This window comes from Pieris napi, chromosome 5 (genome assembly GCF_905475465.1).
Source record: "Pieris napi chromosome 5, ilPieNapi1.2, whole genome shotgun sequence".
NCBI lineage: Eukaryota > Metazoa > Arthropoda > Insecta > Lepidoptera > Pieridae > Pieris > Pieris napi.
In genome coordinates this window covers 11,266,017-11,284,285 of record NC_062238.1, presented here as the reverse complement: position 1 = coordinate 11,284,285, position 18,269 = coordinate 11,266,017, and the positions used below count along the sequence as shown (strand labels likewise).

General features: G+C 33.7%; 1 protein-coding gene across 1 annotated transcript in view; it reads left to right on the top strand.

The window, feature by feature from the left end:
* LOC125049302 (protein white) overlaps positions 1-8,662 on the top strand; it is a 38,206-nt gene extending 29,544 nt beyond the window's left edge. The window contains exons 9-13 of the mRNA XM_047648448.1: positions 1,089-1,220; positions 2,665-2,893; positions 4,511-4,616; positions 5,806-5,977; positions 7,414-8,662. Of these exons, the coding sequence (XP_047504404.1) occupies positions 1,089-1,220; positions 2,665-2,893; positions 4,511-4,616; positions 5,806-5,977; positions 7,414-7,515 (741 nt within the window). The 3' untranslated portion in view covers positions 7,516-8,662. The remainder of the gene's footprint in view (positions 1-1,088; positions 1,221-2,664; positions 2,894-4,510; positions 4,617-5,805; positions 5,978-7,413) is intronic.
* Positions 8,663-18,269: the final 9,607 nt, after the last annotated feature.

Genomic DNA, 18,269 nt, shown 5'->3' with positions numbered 1-18,269 from the left:
AGCCGATTCTCAGACCTACTGAATACTCATATAAAATTTGATAAAAATCAGTTGAGCCGTTGCGGAGGAGTATGGTAACTAACATTGTGACACGAGAATTTCATATATAAGATGATTTTAAAACTTAAATTTTTTTTCAGACTTTACTTATTTTTTAAGAGAATAAATAATTTCTCAATGGCTTTCTTGACTAAAAGTCCTATGTTTCTATAAAAATTAAAATGCTTGAGTCAGTCACAGCTAATTCGCATTATCATTGTCACTACACTCTTCCATTGTATAAAGTTGTTTTACATTAAAACTTGGCAAAACAAAAAGTTTGAAGAGTTTGGAGCTTGAGAGTGGCAGAAAGTGGAACTAAATTTAATTTAACAGTCAACAGGCTAGGCAAGCAATGAAACGTCATCGATCCAAGTCATTTGCCTAGCTGTTTGATCAACTGGCTGAATATCTTTCAGGCAGCTAGTTGAACGGCGCTGTTTTGTTAAAAGGCTAGGCTGTTAATTGAATGGCTTATTAGGCTAGTTGACATATATTTGACATATACATGGTCTCGACCTTAGCCACTAGGGCACTTCGTAACAGAAAGGCCCGTAGGAGACCCCGACACGTTCTAACAGATCTAATCATTTATTTAATCAGAAGATTCACGGCATTGTATATATGTATATAAAATATTGTAGGCCAATTACAAATCTTCACATATAGTTTTTTTTTCATAAAACAAGAAGGTAAACATGGCAAATATTTTTAGTGTAAAACATAAAAGAACATACAGAATTGAATTAGTTGACAATAGTAGAAATGATCTAATCACCGTAGCCAATGACAAATTTAAAAACCGCTCGCGCGGCAAAGCAAAATCAAATTCAGATTAGGGTTCCGCCTTCACCTGGGACGGTAGGGGTTACTTTATACTTCAATCACTTGAGTGAGCTTCCTGCCCTTCAGGAGATTGACATCCTTGCGCGTTAGGCGTGGTTATGCTGGTCCAGGAAACTCCTTTTAGATTGGAGGAACTATTCATTAATCCACACGTTGGTTGTACGTATTATGTAAGAATTTAAGTCTAATCTTGGTTGTTTTAGATGGTATCAATTCTTATCGGATTGATATACTTCGGACAGAATTTGGATCAAGATGGAGTCATGAACATCAACGGCGCCATCTTCCTTTTCCTTACCAACATGACATTCCAGAACATTTTTGCTGTTATTAACGTAAGTAGAATTTAACCATAAAACAGAACTAAATATTTCGCTTTAGCGTGTGACTTTCATACCTGAAGTCTGAAATTCGAACTCCGGCAGTCAACAATTTCATCTCTCTCTATGTACGCATTTAACGCTCGCTCGTACGGGAAGGAAAACATCGTGAGGAATGACTTAGACCCTAGAATCGAGCATAACAGTATCCTGGATCACCTACTTGGCTATTAGAAAAAGAAAATGATCATGAAGCAGATACAGAAATCTGAGGCCCATCAGAGATTGTACACCACTTATTTAAATACAAAAGAAAAGTCTAAACTCCCACGAAATTAAAAGAAAATACGAGTTGTCTCTTGTTTGCGGCCTCCAGATTTTCCCATTCCTGTATCCACTAAGATTATTGCACAGATTCAAATTCAAGACAGCTCTAAATAGTACACCTTATGTGTCGTATTGATTGGGGTCCTTATAAAAAAAATACGTTCGTTATACCTTACGGTCGGCAATAATGTAGATAAACAGACAATAGGATATTAATCCTTTTATACCTCGTTATATTTTTCCTCTTCATCTCTTCTCGTCGGTAACTTGATTTTCAATCATTCTCCTCTTTTTTTTAATTTTTTTTTTATTGAGAAAAAGCTTGCCAACGCTCGGCACACTGACACATTGGTAAAAACAAACACAAAATACAATTTTTAATGTGACAAGCACTTAAAGGCAAACATGACATACATATAGAGACCATAACCTATTTTTAAACAAAACAAACATTACGAAAAAAAAAACTATTACTAATCAAAGAAAAAATTCAAATTACAAAAAAACTAAACAAAAATCCATTTCATAGTGTACCCCTCACTAAGCAACTATGTATATCCAGGCCCAGCTCGTTTATAAGAATGCTTAATCTATATGAAATAAAATCCTCTTTGATTTTAAGCCAGTGTTTTTTTTTCATAAATATAATGTTAACTGAGTCCTGTTCCGTTTCTTATTTTCTTTCTTCTAGAACAAAAGATGAAGTGCGCCTTTGCTCAGCCTCAGTTTTTAAAAAATCTTTGTTTCTTGATAGGCTTTTTTTTTCGCCTCCCCCTTGGACTCATTTGCCTCTGCCCATCTATGTGTAAGGTATACAAGAAGGTCACCAGCCGAACGACCACGACGAAATCCGTACTGATAATCGCTAATCAGCTGGTGGCCCTCTAGATACCCCAAGAGCTGGCAATTAACAATGGATTCCATTATTTTGGAAAAAAAAGGAGGTTATGGCTATTGGGTGATAGTTGGACGGATCAGAGCGATCGCCTTTTTTAGGGATCGGATATATCGGATTTAGGCTGCAGGTAAGATCAGCCTTCTGTGTCTAGTTGAGTTACTGGTATATTATGTAGTAATTAACATGATGATTCTGGATTATTTTAATCCAAATACATATAAATATTGTATGCAGGTATTTTGTTCCGAGCTACCGATATTCATCCGCGAGCACCATTCAGGGATGTACCGAGCAGACGTGTACTTCCTCTCGAAGACGCTCGCGGAGGCGCCGGTCTTCGCCACGATACCTTTGGTGTTCACCACCGTGGCTTATTACATGATCGGACTAAACCCATCCCCTGCGAGATTCTTTATTGCATCTGGTCTCGCTGCCCTCATCACCAATGTTGCTACGTCATTTGGTAAGTTTTTTTTCCTCATTATTTTATCTTAACTAATCCGCTAGAACTGTGCAACAATAATTCTACAATAAATACATTTAAATATAATATAACTAATAACATAATAAGCAGCTCTTGTGAACTCAGCCAATGTACATAAGTATAATATAATAAATGTAGTTATGAACATGTTAAATGTTCCCCGAAGCAAAATATATAAATGTGATAAGAAATACGCAGCGTATTTCTTATTTATCTAAGGAGCCAGGCTTCATTTTAAGTCTATGTTCAGACAGGTAAAAGTGGCTGACAGATAGCGTTTATATGAAAATCTAGATCACATAAAGCCTCTTTTTCCAACATAACGTTTTAGGTATTATATTTTGTTACATGCATTATTTAATTACACAAATTTTTAATTTAAAAACTAATTATACGAGTGCACAGGCGCTAATTAAAGTTTTAAGTTGGCGCCTGGTGGATAGTACCGGGGACGCCAGAGCTGGTGGTTCATAATACAGGGAGAAAATGCTGCCAGCGTTAAAGATACACTGCCACAGGGACCAATTTTTTTTAATTTTGTTGAATTTTGTATTTATCAATTATTTATTTTTGTATTTTAAAATATTCTCAATATTTATATGATAAATAAATCATTGTGAAACATAGTAACACACTTCTTATATAGTTGAGTTAAAAAAAACTAATCCTGGCTGACGTCAATGCAATCCTATTTTGAAATAGTATCCGGTGATTTCAATTGAATAATACAATTAAGATTGACGCCACCTTTGACAATCACTTGGAACTGGTTTTTGCTTAATCCCGTGAGAAGAAACAACTGACTACTATGGATACTTAACAATCACGTAATTACATTTAATTAATTATCGATTTATGTGTACCTTTAATGCTGCCAGCGTTGAAGGTACACATAAATTTGTTTTAATTTTTTGTTATTATTATTATGTAGGTTAAGGATATTGTAAATATAAAAAGTAACAATAATGCCTAAAATATGTTATTAAAAGGAGTCCCTTAAGGCAAGGTTCCGATGATACTGGCAGCGTTCCCCCTTTGAATAGCTAGACTAATTCTTTGTCCGATGTAGCTGCCAGCTCTTTGATCTACTGTGATGTCGACTAACCTTTTTCCTATTGCCTTAAAAAGCCTTATAGCGCTAGGACTCCACGGACCAAGGGTATCGACACCGAATGGGAATTTACATGGTACTTTCTAAGTCGGTTGCGAGGCTCAAGTTATACGTTCAGTTCCCGTTTGTAGCAAATTGTTGTAAAAATATTATAGAAAAGTACAATTGTAAAATACGAATGTGAAATACTTCAACAACGGAAATCTCATCTTTAACTTACGCCATAATGCAACAGGAAATAATACAAGAAATTACACTAAAACACAACAATTTAACGATATTAATCCAGTAATTAAGTGATGGTAAGTATCACTTACCATCAGGTGAGCCTCCTGCCCGTTTGCCCCGTTCTTTAAAAAAAAAAGTAAAAAAATTAGTATCAGATCCGACGAATCTGTTAACATTTTTATTAAGATAAATGTGAAAGTTTTTTGTTATAAAAGGTCTTTTTCCATTACAATAATGAATTTTTGATTGTTTTGCAGGTTATCTGATATCATGTGCCAGCAGTAGTGTAAGCATGGCCGCGTCTGTGGGACCTCCCATCATCATACCATTCATGCTGTTTGGAGGTTTCTTCCTCAACTCAGGGTAAGTTTATTAGAATGGTTTGAATACAACTATTCTCCTCTAGATACCCAAGGCATACCACACCGATATCCAGATTGAGAACTTTGATTATCGAGCTAGGGTTCCATAGTTGCTACCCTCACACTTTAAACCAATTTTACTTGATTTTTTATAATTTGTGAATAGATCTTTTTTTCTCTTCGTATTTATGTTTGCCTATATATTTATACATATATCACTGTGGCAAGCTTAGCTGTAAATTAAAATATTCAAATGACTGTAATGAAAAACTAAAAAATTGTCTTTTATTGACATAACCTTTACACATTTAAAGAAAAAACTTTTTTACCGGATTAAAGTTATGTATTTATAAATTTACAATTATTTAACTTAATTTTAAACTAAAAAATTTACGCCGTGGAGCAGTGCTCCACAGCGCTGGTTGTTCTGCCAGAGACCACAACAGTTAGTTTAAGAAGATGAAAACCCGCTGACCACGATTGTGTGAAAAGCACTCCAAGCGTCGAGTTATGTAAATAATGTAATAAATTCTGTTTGTTGCTGTTCAAATTTATTTAAATATCAACAAATTCAAGAAGTAACAAATCGTCAAGGAATTAAAGAACCGCTAAGCCATAACTTTCTGATGTAATAACAAAATTATTCAAAACATCGAACCAAAAATACCTCAGATTATTTTTAGCTGGCTATTTTAGTGCGTTCGTTGGCCTTATTTGGCCCATATGGGACACCTACTGTTAGGGTACCTGTCCTGACCGGTTTCTGGAGCTAAGGATCTAATTACTTTAGCTTACAATAAGCAATAAATAAAAATTTGTCTTCACAAAATTATAGCAGATATCTTGTCGATGTCAGAAGCCACGAATTCCTTTATTTGTAATTTAAATGTTCCGAAGTATATTGTGTTTGTGTAAACAGTAGTTTCTGTGTTCCTTTTTTGATAGCTGTCTAAGACACATATTAACGGAAATAAATAAATGCACTTTTGTATTAACAACTTTGCGATAACTTTTTGTAAGGTTTTAGGTTTTTGCTGCGTTTTTTATAGAATTATCGCAAGGAAATTTGGCGAGAGCTTTGGAGAAGGCGTTTGTCACCATTGTACAATTATATTTTTACCTTGCAACTGTCCGATGTTTCCCATGGCTATCACGGATGACAAGTGATTCAATTTAATATATATTCCTAGATCTGTACCGCCATACCTCGGATGGATATCCTATCTATCTTGGTTCCGGTACGGCAACGAGGCGCTACTTGTCAACCAATGGGCTGGTGTAGAGAGCATCGCCTGCACTCGGGAGAACTTCACCTGTCCGGCATCAGGAAAAGTTGTTTTGGACACTCTGAGTTTCTCTGAGGTAATCTATGGACATTTTTATTTAGCGTTTATTCCTGGTCTTCAGAAACAGGATATACACAGCCACAAGTATTGTGTTTGTCTCTTTTAATCACAGCGTAAACAACATTTAACAGAAAGAGGCGAAATACTTTAGCAATTCAGTTTATCATTCAGCGTAAATTCGAGGTTTTAAGGAGACATCATAAAAAGCACTCTAATAGCAAAAAAAAACAATTACATTTTGTGCTTACATTTTAATGGTTGTAAACATACAATTGGCAACGAATCGTTGAGATACAGTTTTCATTTTGGTTAACCTTATACATAATATACTTCTATGAGCACAAGCGTTCAAACTAGGCCTAGCCTGGTTTAGTTGTTTGTTTCATTAGATCTTTATTGTTTATTAAACTAAATGAAGGTAGAATCTATATAAGTTTTTGCAATTTGTTAGACAGTAGTAAATGTGAACTTAAACACAATTTGATTTAGTCTAGGTAAACATATGGAAATCTATGAATATAGTTTTTAATGGTATGATGGCGATTTTATGACATATAGTTTTTTAAGGTGGGGTGTAAATTCGTTTCCGGTGACATTTCGTCGATTGACGTAGATTTTGCGGATATCAATTTAATAATTAAAATGCTGATAACATTCTAGCTTAGATTAATAGCGGAATTTACGAAAAATGAACGGAAAGTTTTTAAGCCAGACACAATGTTTCAATGTTTGTTTTGAACATATAAATTATTTAGTGTCAAAATTTTATTACTCTGATGATTATTATCTGTGACATTCAGTTTTTTTTTATTATATTCGAGGACTCGGCATTTAGTGAACCGTTTAATGCATATTCATGTCTATCAAATAGTCTATGGTTTATTTATTGGATATTTTTAATTCGTAGGATTTGAACTTTTTTAATATATCTATGAAAGAGAATCTATACTAATTTTAGTATTCAATACTCAGAAAAAAATACGTGAAAATGCAACTGGGATTATTGTAACACTAAATAACAACCTAACATATAAATAAATATAATAACATTATTTATCCAGGTTGATGGCAAAAAATAAAATAGGATGGAAAACGTTGGTGGGAGCCTTCTCCAGGACACGGGCCGCTTCTTAGAGTATTAAACAGTTTGTACAGATACCGGAAAACTTCGTGAGCATTAGACAAGGGAGTGGGGGAAAGTCTGCGCATCGCGGGACACAAACGTCAACTGCTTTACTAATCACGCGATCGACACGTCACTAACCCCAAACCCAGTGATACCTAAAAATCGCTTCTGCGCAGGCAACATACATTTGTTCAAGATGTTTGCCGGTATCTGTATCTATTTTTGTAAAATGTATGCCAATGAGATGTGGATGAATAAAGACTTATTGTTAATATTATACACATCATACAAGAAGCAATAAAAATTTACCTTCATTATTTTTTCAGGATGACTTCAACATGGATGTAGTGAATATGGTGCTGCTCTTCATAGGGTTCCGATTCCTTGCGTACTTAGCGCTTTTGTGGCGCACGCGCAGAGGGAAATAACTACCGATATCTAGCCGATAAGCAATATAAACCAGCAGGCTTACTCCGTAACATTACGCGATTTTAATATTGTATAATAATTCCAAGTTTGCTTTTGAACTACTTGAATCCGGTTAAGATGACGTCATAATAATTGAAATCGGTGTCCGTTTTACAGAGTAGCCCTGCAATTGAGAAAATACTCCAGAGTTAATTCTCCAGTTTTTCAATCGATTAAGTATAGGTGAGGATTGATTCTGGTATTTCGACTTCACAACGCTCAAGAGAACAAAAAATAGTTAATTGATCAAAATTGATTCCATAGACAAAAATCGATTTAAAATTAGTAATTTCTAATAATTTAGTAAAGAATATTATGTTAACATCATTATTAGCAGATTATTATGTGGACAGTGTGTTTGTTTTAATACATAGTAGTGTAAGATGTTTAATGTTTTTTTTAATACGTTAAAACCGCAAATAGCTACAACGAATGTGTAAGAAATGAGTAATAAAAATACATTTTATAAAGCAATCCTTTTTTATTCGCATACTTATGAAGATTTTACATGGATTTAATCAAAACGGGTGCCAAGCAGGAATTTCTCTTAGAAACCAACGTTATATTGGGTATTAAGCGAGAAATGAATGTGCCTTGCGAGTTACTTTCGAAGTTTTCGATTTTACGTGTATACTGTATAATGTACGTACAAAAACTAATTCAAATTTAAAATATCATGAACGTTTTAAAAGCTGGAGTTTTTCTATTGAAAATTATTATATTAATAGGGTATCTCATAACAGCGTATTAGCGTTACTTGGGTGAGAAATTTCAATGTGTAGTCAAATTCACGTTTTATGAAAGAATTATATTGGAATAAAATCCAATATTAGTATGACGAAGCAACAGTAACCTCAATTCTTCAACAATCTATGATTAACGTACTTTTATTGTATGTAGCGAATTATTTCCCAGGGAAGGATAGTTGAAAAATTTCGACAATTATACATATTTATTACGTAATGTTTAATGTTGACTTGATATAATTTTGCAGTTTTGTACATGTATCTTGTGCCTTGTATTTACTGAATTTCATTATAAAAAATACATTCCATTAACAATTTCTGTATTCATTTGTTACTATTTTATTAAAATATTTTAATAATATCGATCTTTTATTTACATAACCTTTATGTTTATTTGTTTTACAACAGTAATCGTCATAAGTGGCGCATGGCCGGAATTTATTGAACAAAAAAATACACATGTCGTAAATTTTTTATTTGCCATTTTAATTAAATGCATATTTTTTAATTCAGCCATTTAAGGTCTGCGAAATCAATAAAAATGAAGGCTAATAATGATAAATCACATTCTTAATTGATTGTTAAAAGAATATTATGTAGGTGAATTAATATGTAAATTCAAATGTTAAACCACAAATTCTCAAAAAAAATTTGCTTAATGTTGTGGAAGCAACAATTTTACGCCCTTTCGAAACTAAAATTTGCTAAATAGATTCTTATTATTATTTAGACAAGATTTTTGTTAAGGTAAATTGGTTTGCGCCGAAGAAAGATTTTTAGATGGTAGATACACATGCACTCTTAAAACTGTGAACTTTAGGTTTTAGGTTATAAGACTGTTATGAAAGACACTATTGAATGGAACTTAAATTACTAAGTGTTAATATGTTAACTGTTTATTAGTTTTTTTTCTCGTTCTACTCCCCTGCCATTGTGTCTAGGGACATTTTTTTCCATCACTTATATTGTCACTACAGGATACATTAAATAAAATCAAACTTCGTGTAGCGCGTATCGCGATATGCACACCGGCTACGGCAATATTATTATTTACAAAAGTCATGGGCGACCCGGGGCGCAATTGCTTGCGAGGCCTGCCTTGCGATTCTGTAACTCACTTTTCTAACTCGCACAGCGGTTTTCGCAGCGGAGGTCGCGCTCAAATCAGTCGTGAAGCAGTCATTTTACAATTTGGCATTCTGATAAGCAGGGAGCTTATAGTTTATTGTTTATCATTTATTATGTTTGTCTTACATTTTTGTTTGCCTTCAAATATTTCATAATTTTTTCGCAGAACCGTTCCAGACACGACCAGTAGCCACCAACACTGATGACATTAACAAAGCACACACGGTGTGAATATAGGGCATTGTATCAGCACATGTTCTACAGTTTGTTCGTCATTATTGCAGTCACATGTTGGACTGGTCTTAATTTTAAACCTATGCATGTAATGTGCAAAGGCTCCGTGCCCTGTCGGTGTTTGCGTTATCTGGAGTGTGAAACGCTTCTCTTTTATGAAGTTATATATTATATAACATCTCCGGTGAAAATTTTTGTAGTTCCAGCTACAGCTGTATGTTTAAATTGGCACTACTACAGTGAAACCAAAACAAAAAAAATAAACACACAGGTGTTTTCTCTCTCTCTTTAATCGGCAGCACATGTTAGAGCGTCGTGGTCACCAAGGATGCATAATGCATATTCAGCGGACTATCTGTTCCAACGCTTTCTGTCCAGCGCCTCTCTTATAACAGTGTATAGTTTTGAGGACGATGAATCTTTCACTTGATTGGTCCATCTGGTTGGTGGACCAAAAACGATCAGTTTTTCCAATTTCTTATCACCTCTGCGCATTGTATGGCGATACAATTCACTGTCGGCATATGGTATAAGACAGCGATCCAAAATAAATGATTACCTCATAAACGATAATCTTCCACCATTCTCTGCCCTGTGTCTCGATCTCGATGTGTCAGGCCATGTTTGCGTATTCACACTTTTTGTAATTATGTATTACGTACGTCTGTCGATCGTGTAATTGCTCACGCTCACGAAAGAAATTCCGTGATCAAAAATTCTTAATTCCTCAGCTTTTTTATTTTACTGCTTCTTTCAATCTACAATTGTACAATATTAAACTTTTCTCAAGAACATTTTTGTTTTTGTCTTGATCTCAACTTAGAGAAACATACAAATTAAAAATCAATTTATAAAAATGTAATGAGGACAATAAAAATTGATTTAATTTGCAATTAACGAAATAGTTTATAAAACGATTACGGATTCAATAATTTATTAACTACCGATTCCCACGGTTAATATATTATTCCCAGAATTCCGGAAATACCAAATTGAACAAATTAATTATATTTACATAAAATAAGCGGTAATGTTGTATCGATCTGAAAAAAGTACGCTGAGGTCATTGTGCTTTGCTCGTGAGTTAATAATGCCACACTTTTCAAAGTTAAGTAATTATCAGAGATTTTAAGATACAGTATCACCAGACGCTTTAGAAATTTAAAGAGTTTATGCGATATTTAATAAGACTAAGGTTCTGTTTCACAATGTATAGTTAAAGTACCAAATAGCTATGCAACACATAAATTATTTGGAAGATAAATTGTGCTATTTGACACTTCATCAGACTCATAACTTATGATGGACTTTATGTGACGAATAGCGCTATCTGACAGTCGTGAAACGCAACAATTGTGTTTATCCTACCAATAAGTAATAAATAGCTAATTCGGAACTTATCCGTACATTGTGAAACAGACCCTAAATGAGCTGTCAGGACGATAAGGTCATCTACGGTTTCGTTTATAAGGTGTTAATTTAGTTTATTGAGACCATTATCGTTTAACTTATTACAAGTTTTTTCAGTTTATACTTATTACAAGTTATCCAGCCTAACTTAAGACTAATAAGTAATTTAAGTTAAACTAATTTACTAAAAAGGATATTTAATATAAGAAAGTTTCCAATAACACTACTTAAAGTCTCTATTAAAGGGCGCTCTGTTCTTGTGTTCTATTTTTTCACTCACTGTTTAACACTTAATACTAACGTGCACCGTTTTGCCCTTTTCAGTATTCTCACTAGGGCCGTGGTTTCAAGGAGTTGAATAGCCTCGACATTCACGTGTTGGTGCAGCCTTTGTTCGTGAGCCCCAGCAATCTTTTTGATTATTGTGGCGACATCCTCTACATTAAGGTCCCGATGGAGGTCGTTATTGCGAACCAGGGAGCATTGATTTATTGCAAGTTGTCTAGAATTTGGATGGAAAAGTTTGCTTGTACTTATAGTAGTAACAAATACTTCTATGCATGCATTTTCGCATAGATAGACACAATAAAGCATATGCCAACTTCTTGATGCGAGTGAGATCTTGGTGAGATCGGGTTGGGAAGGCTAAGTCGTACGTATCTGGAACAAATCTAGAAAGTAATTGAGAAGGGACGTTTAAAGTACCCATAACCGACGAGAAAGCATGTGATGAAAGTTGATAAAGTGGGAGAGGTATGCCAGGACTGTAGCAGATATCCGTGGTACCCCGTCAGGAAAAAAGTGTAATAATATATATAAATACTTGTTACGACGGGAAAAAGACTCCTAAACAGAACTAAACCTTTTGACGTGAAACTAGTATAGTGTAGTAAATACGGAGTACAGCCTTGCGATTCTGTAACTCACTTTTCGAACTCGCACAGTGGTTTTTGCAGTTCTCGGACACTCGACCATAGTGCCAAAACGTTAAGAACACTAAGACTGTTTATTTATTTCGTAATCCTACAGCTAACTAAAATAAATACCTAGACGAAGTTTATGGGCTATATCACGCTAAGACCAAATTAACGCGGGTAATACCACGGGTTATAACTTGTTGTATAAAAGATATTTATATTACATAGCATTATGATTCAAAAGGGGAAATATAATAATAACATAATAAATAACTAAACTTAACATAAACTAAAATATATTATTAAAAGGAGTCCCTTTAGGCAAGGTTCCGAAGATACTGGCAGCGTTCCCTCTTTGAATCGCTAGACTAATTCTTGGTCCGTGGTAAAAAATAATTAATAAATTAATTATTAATTAGTGTAATTGTTTGTTATTAAATTATATATAATAATTAATAACAAACAATTACACTAAAAATATAGCCAGAGATGGAATACAGAATATTTACCTACAAACCTTTTTGTAGGTAAATATTAAGTAAGTAAGGGAACAAAACAATAAAAATTATTCAATACATTTAACTAAGTGATACCTATTTTGGCTGTGTAGTGTGATGGTGTAAAAGTGAGGGTAAGTACGTACCCCGTATGCTCATGATGCAGGTGATTTTGCGCTATGAATATTTTTAATACTTCTTTTAACCATTTTCCGCGATAGCTAAAACAAAACAATTAAATAAAAATTATGCCTAATGTTTTGATAGAAACCAAAGTTGGTTTTGTTTAATTAAAGTAACTGTGTAGATTTCATAATTAATATCACCTGGGTTACAATGTAGTAAACTGACAGTTATGTAAATATTGACATCTCTGAGATGCGATTAGATAAAACTACACGTGTGTTATGTTTCCATGTCTTCTTCACAACTAAGAAGTTATATGTAGTTTATTATTATTTTTATTGCTGACACTCATTATAATATATTAACACTTATTTAAGTTACATAATAAAACTTAATCTTATACATCATATGGTTACGAAATACGGGTCGTATTTGGTAATCGGCGTGTCCTGTGACACATAGGCCTCTTCCAGCTGCTTCCATTATTTTCTGATGTTAGATCTTCTTGTCCAAGTTGTGCCTCCTATTCTCTTTATATCGTCTGCCCATCTCTGGCTCTGTCTTCCTCTTTTCCTTTTCGCATCGCGTGGCTGACATTCTGTAATAATTTTTGACCATTTTCAACCAACTATCTCTCGTCATGTGCCCGGTCCAGTGCCATTTCAATTGCCTTAATTTCTTTATAATATACTCTACTTTGGTTGTTGATCTTATCTCTTCTGCTCTTTATCGGTGTCTCAGTGTTACACCTATCATGCTTCATTCTATTCTTTGGCATGTTGTCAACTTTAGAAGATGTTTCTGAGATAATACCCAAGTCTGACCGCCGTATGTGACACATGGTAGAATACATAAGTTGAATACCTTTTTCTTAGCTACCATTGGGAAGTCAATATAAAATAAAGAAATATAAAATAAAAATGTTAGGCAACCCCATGCAGCCTTTATCGTAGCTCAGAGAGTAGCTGCGCTCAAACATGTTACAAAATACGTAAAGTCAAACATATATTTAAATACATTTTTATTTAATAGGACAGGCAAACGGGCGAGGCTCATCTGATGTTTAGTGATACCGCCCATGGACACTCTCAATGACAGAGGGCTCAAGCCTTTTAAGAATTGGTACGCTCTTTTCTTGAAGGACCCTAAGTCGAATTGGTTCGGAAATACTTCAGTGGGCAGCTAGTTCCACATAGTGGTGGTGCGCAGCAAAATCTGCTTTAGAAAACGCTCAGTTGTGGAATGACGGACGTCGAGGTGATACGGGTAGAATATCGTATTCTGCCTCGACGTAAAAAATTATTATGCGTGATATTTCTGCCGGGTAGCAAAATTAAATTTAACAAAAAAAATTAAAGAGCCACAGTCAACTTTTTAACGAAAGACCGTGTCATAACTGGGCTATCAAATTTCTTTAGAAGCTACGATGCCATAGAGTCCATGACTTGTAACACCCATATAGACCTTGAAAACTATATATAATATTTTTAGCTTTGGTTACAATACTTTTTATTGTTAAGCTTTGTTTGGAGTTGAACAAACCGACATACATTACAAATTATACTGTATTAGAGATCCACCAATCACAATCCAACGAATCTATGATGTGTTTCGTTAAGATTGGGCAGACAACGTGAATCGTGAGTTTTTACAAGCTTTTCGCATTGTAAGTAACTTCCTAAGTTCGGACAAGAATTACTTTTAACATTTGGTTTTTATTTACAATTTAAATAGAAACAGATTGATCCATACATTTATTTTATAAGACTAAGTTACATATCCTTAAAACTATTGATCGCTGAAACCAAATACCAACGCGGCTGTCCCATAATACCTGATAGTAATATACACGCAACCACTTGTCATGTGCTTGGGATTTTAGATCAACTTAACGTAGAAAGTGTTCAAGTTTTACCTACAAAATAAAAAAAAAATTTATAACACGTAGTAACAGCTTTATGCTATTTTATCTATATATATAAAAATGAAACCCGTTTTCCGTTGTCACGACATAACATGAAAACGGCTTGACCGATTTGTCTGATTTTTTTTTATAATATACCTTGAAGTACGAGGATGGTTCTAACGGAGAGAAAAATTAAAAAAAAAAGAGTCAAAAAGTCTAAAAACAACACTTGTCTATATTCCCATACAAAATATTCGTAATAATACTTAAACGTCAATTTGAACTTTAATACCATATCATAAAGTTCAAATGTTAGTGGAGGGGTCCGGGAAGGTAAATTTTTATTTTTTGACATAATGTAAGTATATAAGACAATAGTCTGTATTTCAATAGCAAGCAAGAGGCTAAATAAAACTTCTATTTGTTTCTCTGTAAATAAAGAATGCAATTTTATTTATCGAGTGGGTTACACACTGATACAATCCTTACAAGACTAACACAATCTTACCTGTAAATAAAGAAACGACAATAAAAGTTCATTGTTATCACCTCTCGATGTTAAGCTATAACTAAGTATTAAAATAATTTACAAATAAAATTAAAATGCAATTCAACAATCTCAGCATATTTGCTCTTTACATTTTTGACAATGTCAGCTAGCTTGACGTGACACGACGCGGCTCACTCACGAACTAGCAGTGCGCGCGAATATTCAAATTAAAGAGATCATTCTCTTTACATCTCCCTCCTCCAGGATGAGAATTGCTCCAGTAATTCTCATGGTAGCCGTACATATTATTCAGCGTTATCAATCATTTATTCCACCGTCCATTCGAATAAGTTTTGTTATATGGTATAAGCTTGTATTAGTTTTTGTTCTGCCTGTGTTTATTTTGTATATTGTATTCGATATTTTGTCTGTTATTTCAAATGGGCCGATTCTTAAATTGTCCATTTTCTTCCTATTTAATTTGTTTCCGTTTTCAACATATACCAGTTCTCCTATGTTGAATTCCCATTGTGTTCTGCCTTTATCAAATAATTTCTTATTATATGCATGTGATCTAATTGATCTTTCAAGTGCTTGTTGTCTATTTTGAACCCATGTTTCTGTATCTAATGGTTGTCGTAGTTCTTGTGGCAAAATACTGGTGACTTTTCCTTCTAATAGATATACTGGTGCAAAGCCTGTCACTGTGTGCTCGGTTTCATTATACTTATCTATACATTCTCTTGCAATTGACGTCCAGGATTTCTTTTCATTCTTCTGATTTATTTTGCACCTCATTTTGTTAACCAGTGTTTGGTTCAATCTTTCGTTGAGTCCGTTTGAAAATGGTGTATCTACCGCAGTAAATATTAGTTTTACATCATTATCTGTCAAAAATTCTTTGAATTCTTTTGAATTTAATCCTGGATACTGATCTGCTAGTAATATCTCAATGTTTTCCGTCTCCAGAACTTTTTTTACTAACTTGATGAAATCTGAAGCATTTTGCGTTTTTGATGTCAGAATGAACGCAAATCTTGTAAAATGATCAACTAACAAATGTAGGTATTTCTTTGTTGATCTTTGTCCTCCAAAACCACCAATGGTATCTATCGACATTATCTGAAATGGTTTTTCGGCTGGTCCCAGATGTGACATTAATCCGTATTTATCATGGCCTCTCGATTTATTTTTTATACAGGTTTCACAATTTTTGCATATTCTTTTAATGTTTCTCGTTAAATTCTTTGCTGTATAATAAGGACTGATTTTATTTATCATTTGGTTGATCCCTAAATGACACCATTCGGTGTGTGTTTCCTTTATTAATTTCACACTCGCTTCTTCAGATAATATAACTTTTTCTCTGTTTCGATCTTTTTTGTATAGTATCCCATTTCTTTCGATTATTTTGGTTTTCTTTTCCTTTATTTTCTCGTTTTTCTGCTGATCTGCCTTAATATCATCTATTGTTATCAGATTCACCATTTTTAAAATTTCTTCATCATTATCATTATCTTCCAATACTGGGTTTCTACTGAGACTGTCTGCTTCCGTATTATTCTTCCTCGGAATATATTTGATGTTGAAGTCATATTGTGACAAATAAAAAGTTAATTCACCAAGTTCATCGTCTGTTCTAGCCTTTATGTTGAGGTTTTCTAGTGGTTTGTGATCCGAAAAAACGGTGAACTTTCTTCCAATCAACCAATATTGCCAGTATTTGATAGCTTCTTTTATTGCCAAGCATTCAAGGTATATTGCCTTCTTTCTTTTTTGTGAATCATTGAGTTTTTTTGAAAAATAACCAACTGGTTTTTCTTTACCATTTTTTTGAATCTGTTTTAATATTGCACCTATACCATTCAACGAGGCATCTGTGTAAATTGTAATAGGCAGGTCTTTATCAAATATTTCGAGTACCGGTTGTGAGCATAATATATTTTTTATATTAGAAAAAGTTTCTTCACATTCTTCTGACCATATAAACTGGGCATCTTTCCTCAATACTTTATGTAGTGGATCCAATAATATCGAACTATTTGGTATGTATTCGTGGTAAAAGTTAATCTTTCCCAGAAACTGTCTAATATTCTTTCGGGTTTTGGGTGTTGGGAAATTTCTTATTGAAATAATGTTATCTTTGAGCGGTTTTACCGTATTATTTCCTATTATATGTCCTAGGTATTTCACTGATGTTGCTGCAAATGTGCATTTTTTAAATTTTAATCTGAATCCTTCTTTTATTATTGCTTTGAGTACTTTTTCTATGTGATCTATATGTTCTTCAAACGATTGTGAAAATATTAAGATATCATCAATGTAATTTTCTGTGAAGTCTTTCAAGTTATTATTTCTTAATATATTTGATAAAATTCTCTGGAAAATGGCAGGTGATGTTTTCAATCCAAATGGTAGGCAAGTCCATTGATAATGTCCATCCTGTGTGACAAATCCTGTCTTTTGTCTGTCCTCAATACGTAGTGGTATAGACCAAAACGCGGAATTTATGTCCAGTGTGGTAAAATATTTACAATTTCTTGCTTTAACAATCAAGTCGCTTATCAATGGAAATGGTTGTGCTTGTGGTATGACTATCTTGTTTAGTTCACGAAAATCAATACAGAGTCTCGATTTTGTATTTTCGTCTCTTTTAAATGCCAAGGTAACTGGTGCTGCGAATGGGCTGTATGATTCCTCAATTAAGTTATTTTTTAGTAAATTACCCACCTGTTTTTCTATTTCTATTTTGTCTTCTAATGTGCAACGATATGGTCTTTTGCTACAGTACTTGTCCACCATTAAGTCTATCCGGGCTTCATAATCTGTTACTGTACCTACATCATATTTGTCTTTGGCAAATATAGTATTATAATTCTCTATTAAATTGTGTATTCGGGACTTTTTGATATCGTCCAAGTGATGTAGATTTGTTATGAAGTCATTTTTATTCACATGCTCATTAAAATTGACTTTAATTTCCTCTATGTCTTCAAATGCATTCATAGTATTTATCTCCCTCTTTGTCTTTTGTAAAATTTTTAAATCTTCATTTTGAGCTAATTTAAATTTTTTTATCATATCTAGTCCTATAATGAAATCTTCAAAATCCAGTTTGTCTACAATAAAAACATCAACATATTCTTCTATATCAAAAATCTTTACTTTTATTCTTATTAAACCTTTTGTGTATGTCACACCATTGACAGTTCTTAATAATATTCTATTTGTATCCACAGAATCATTCTGTGTTCTTACTA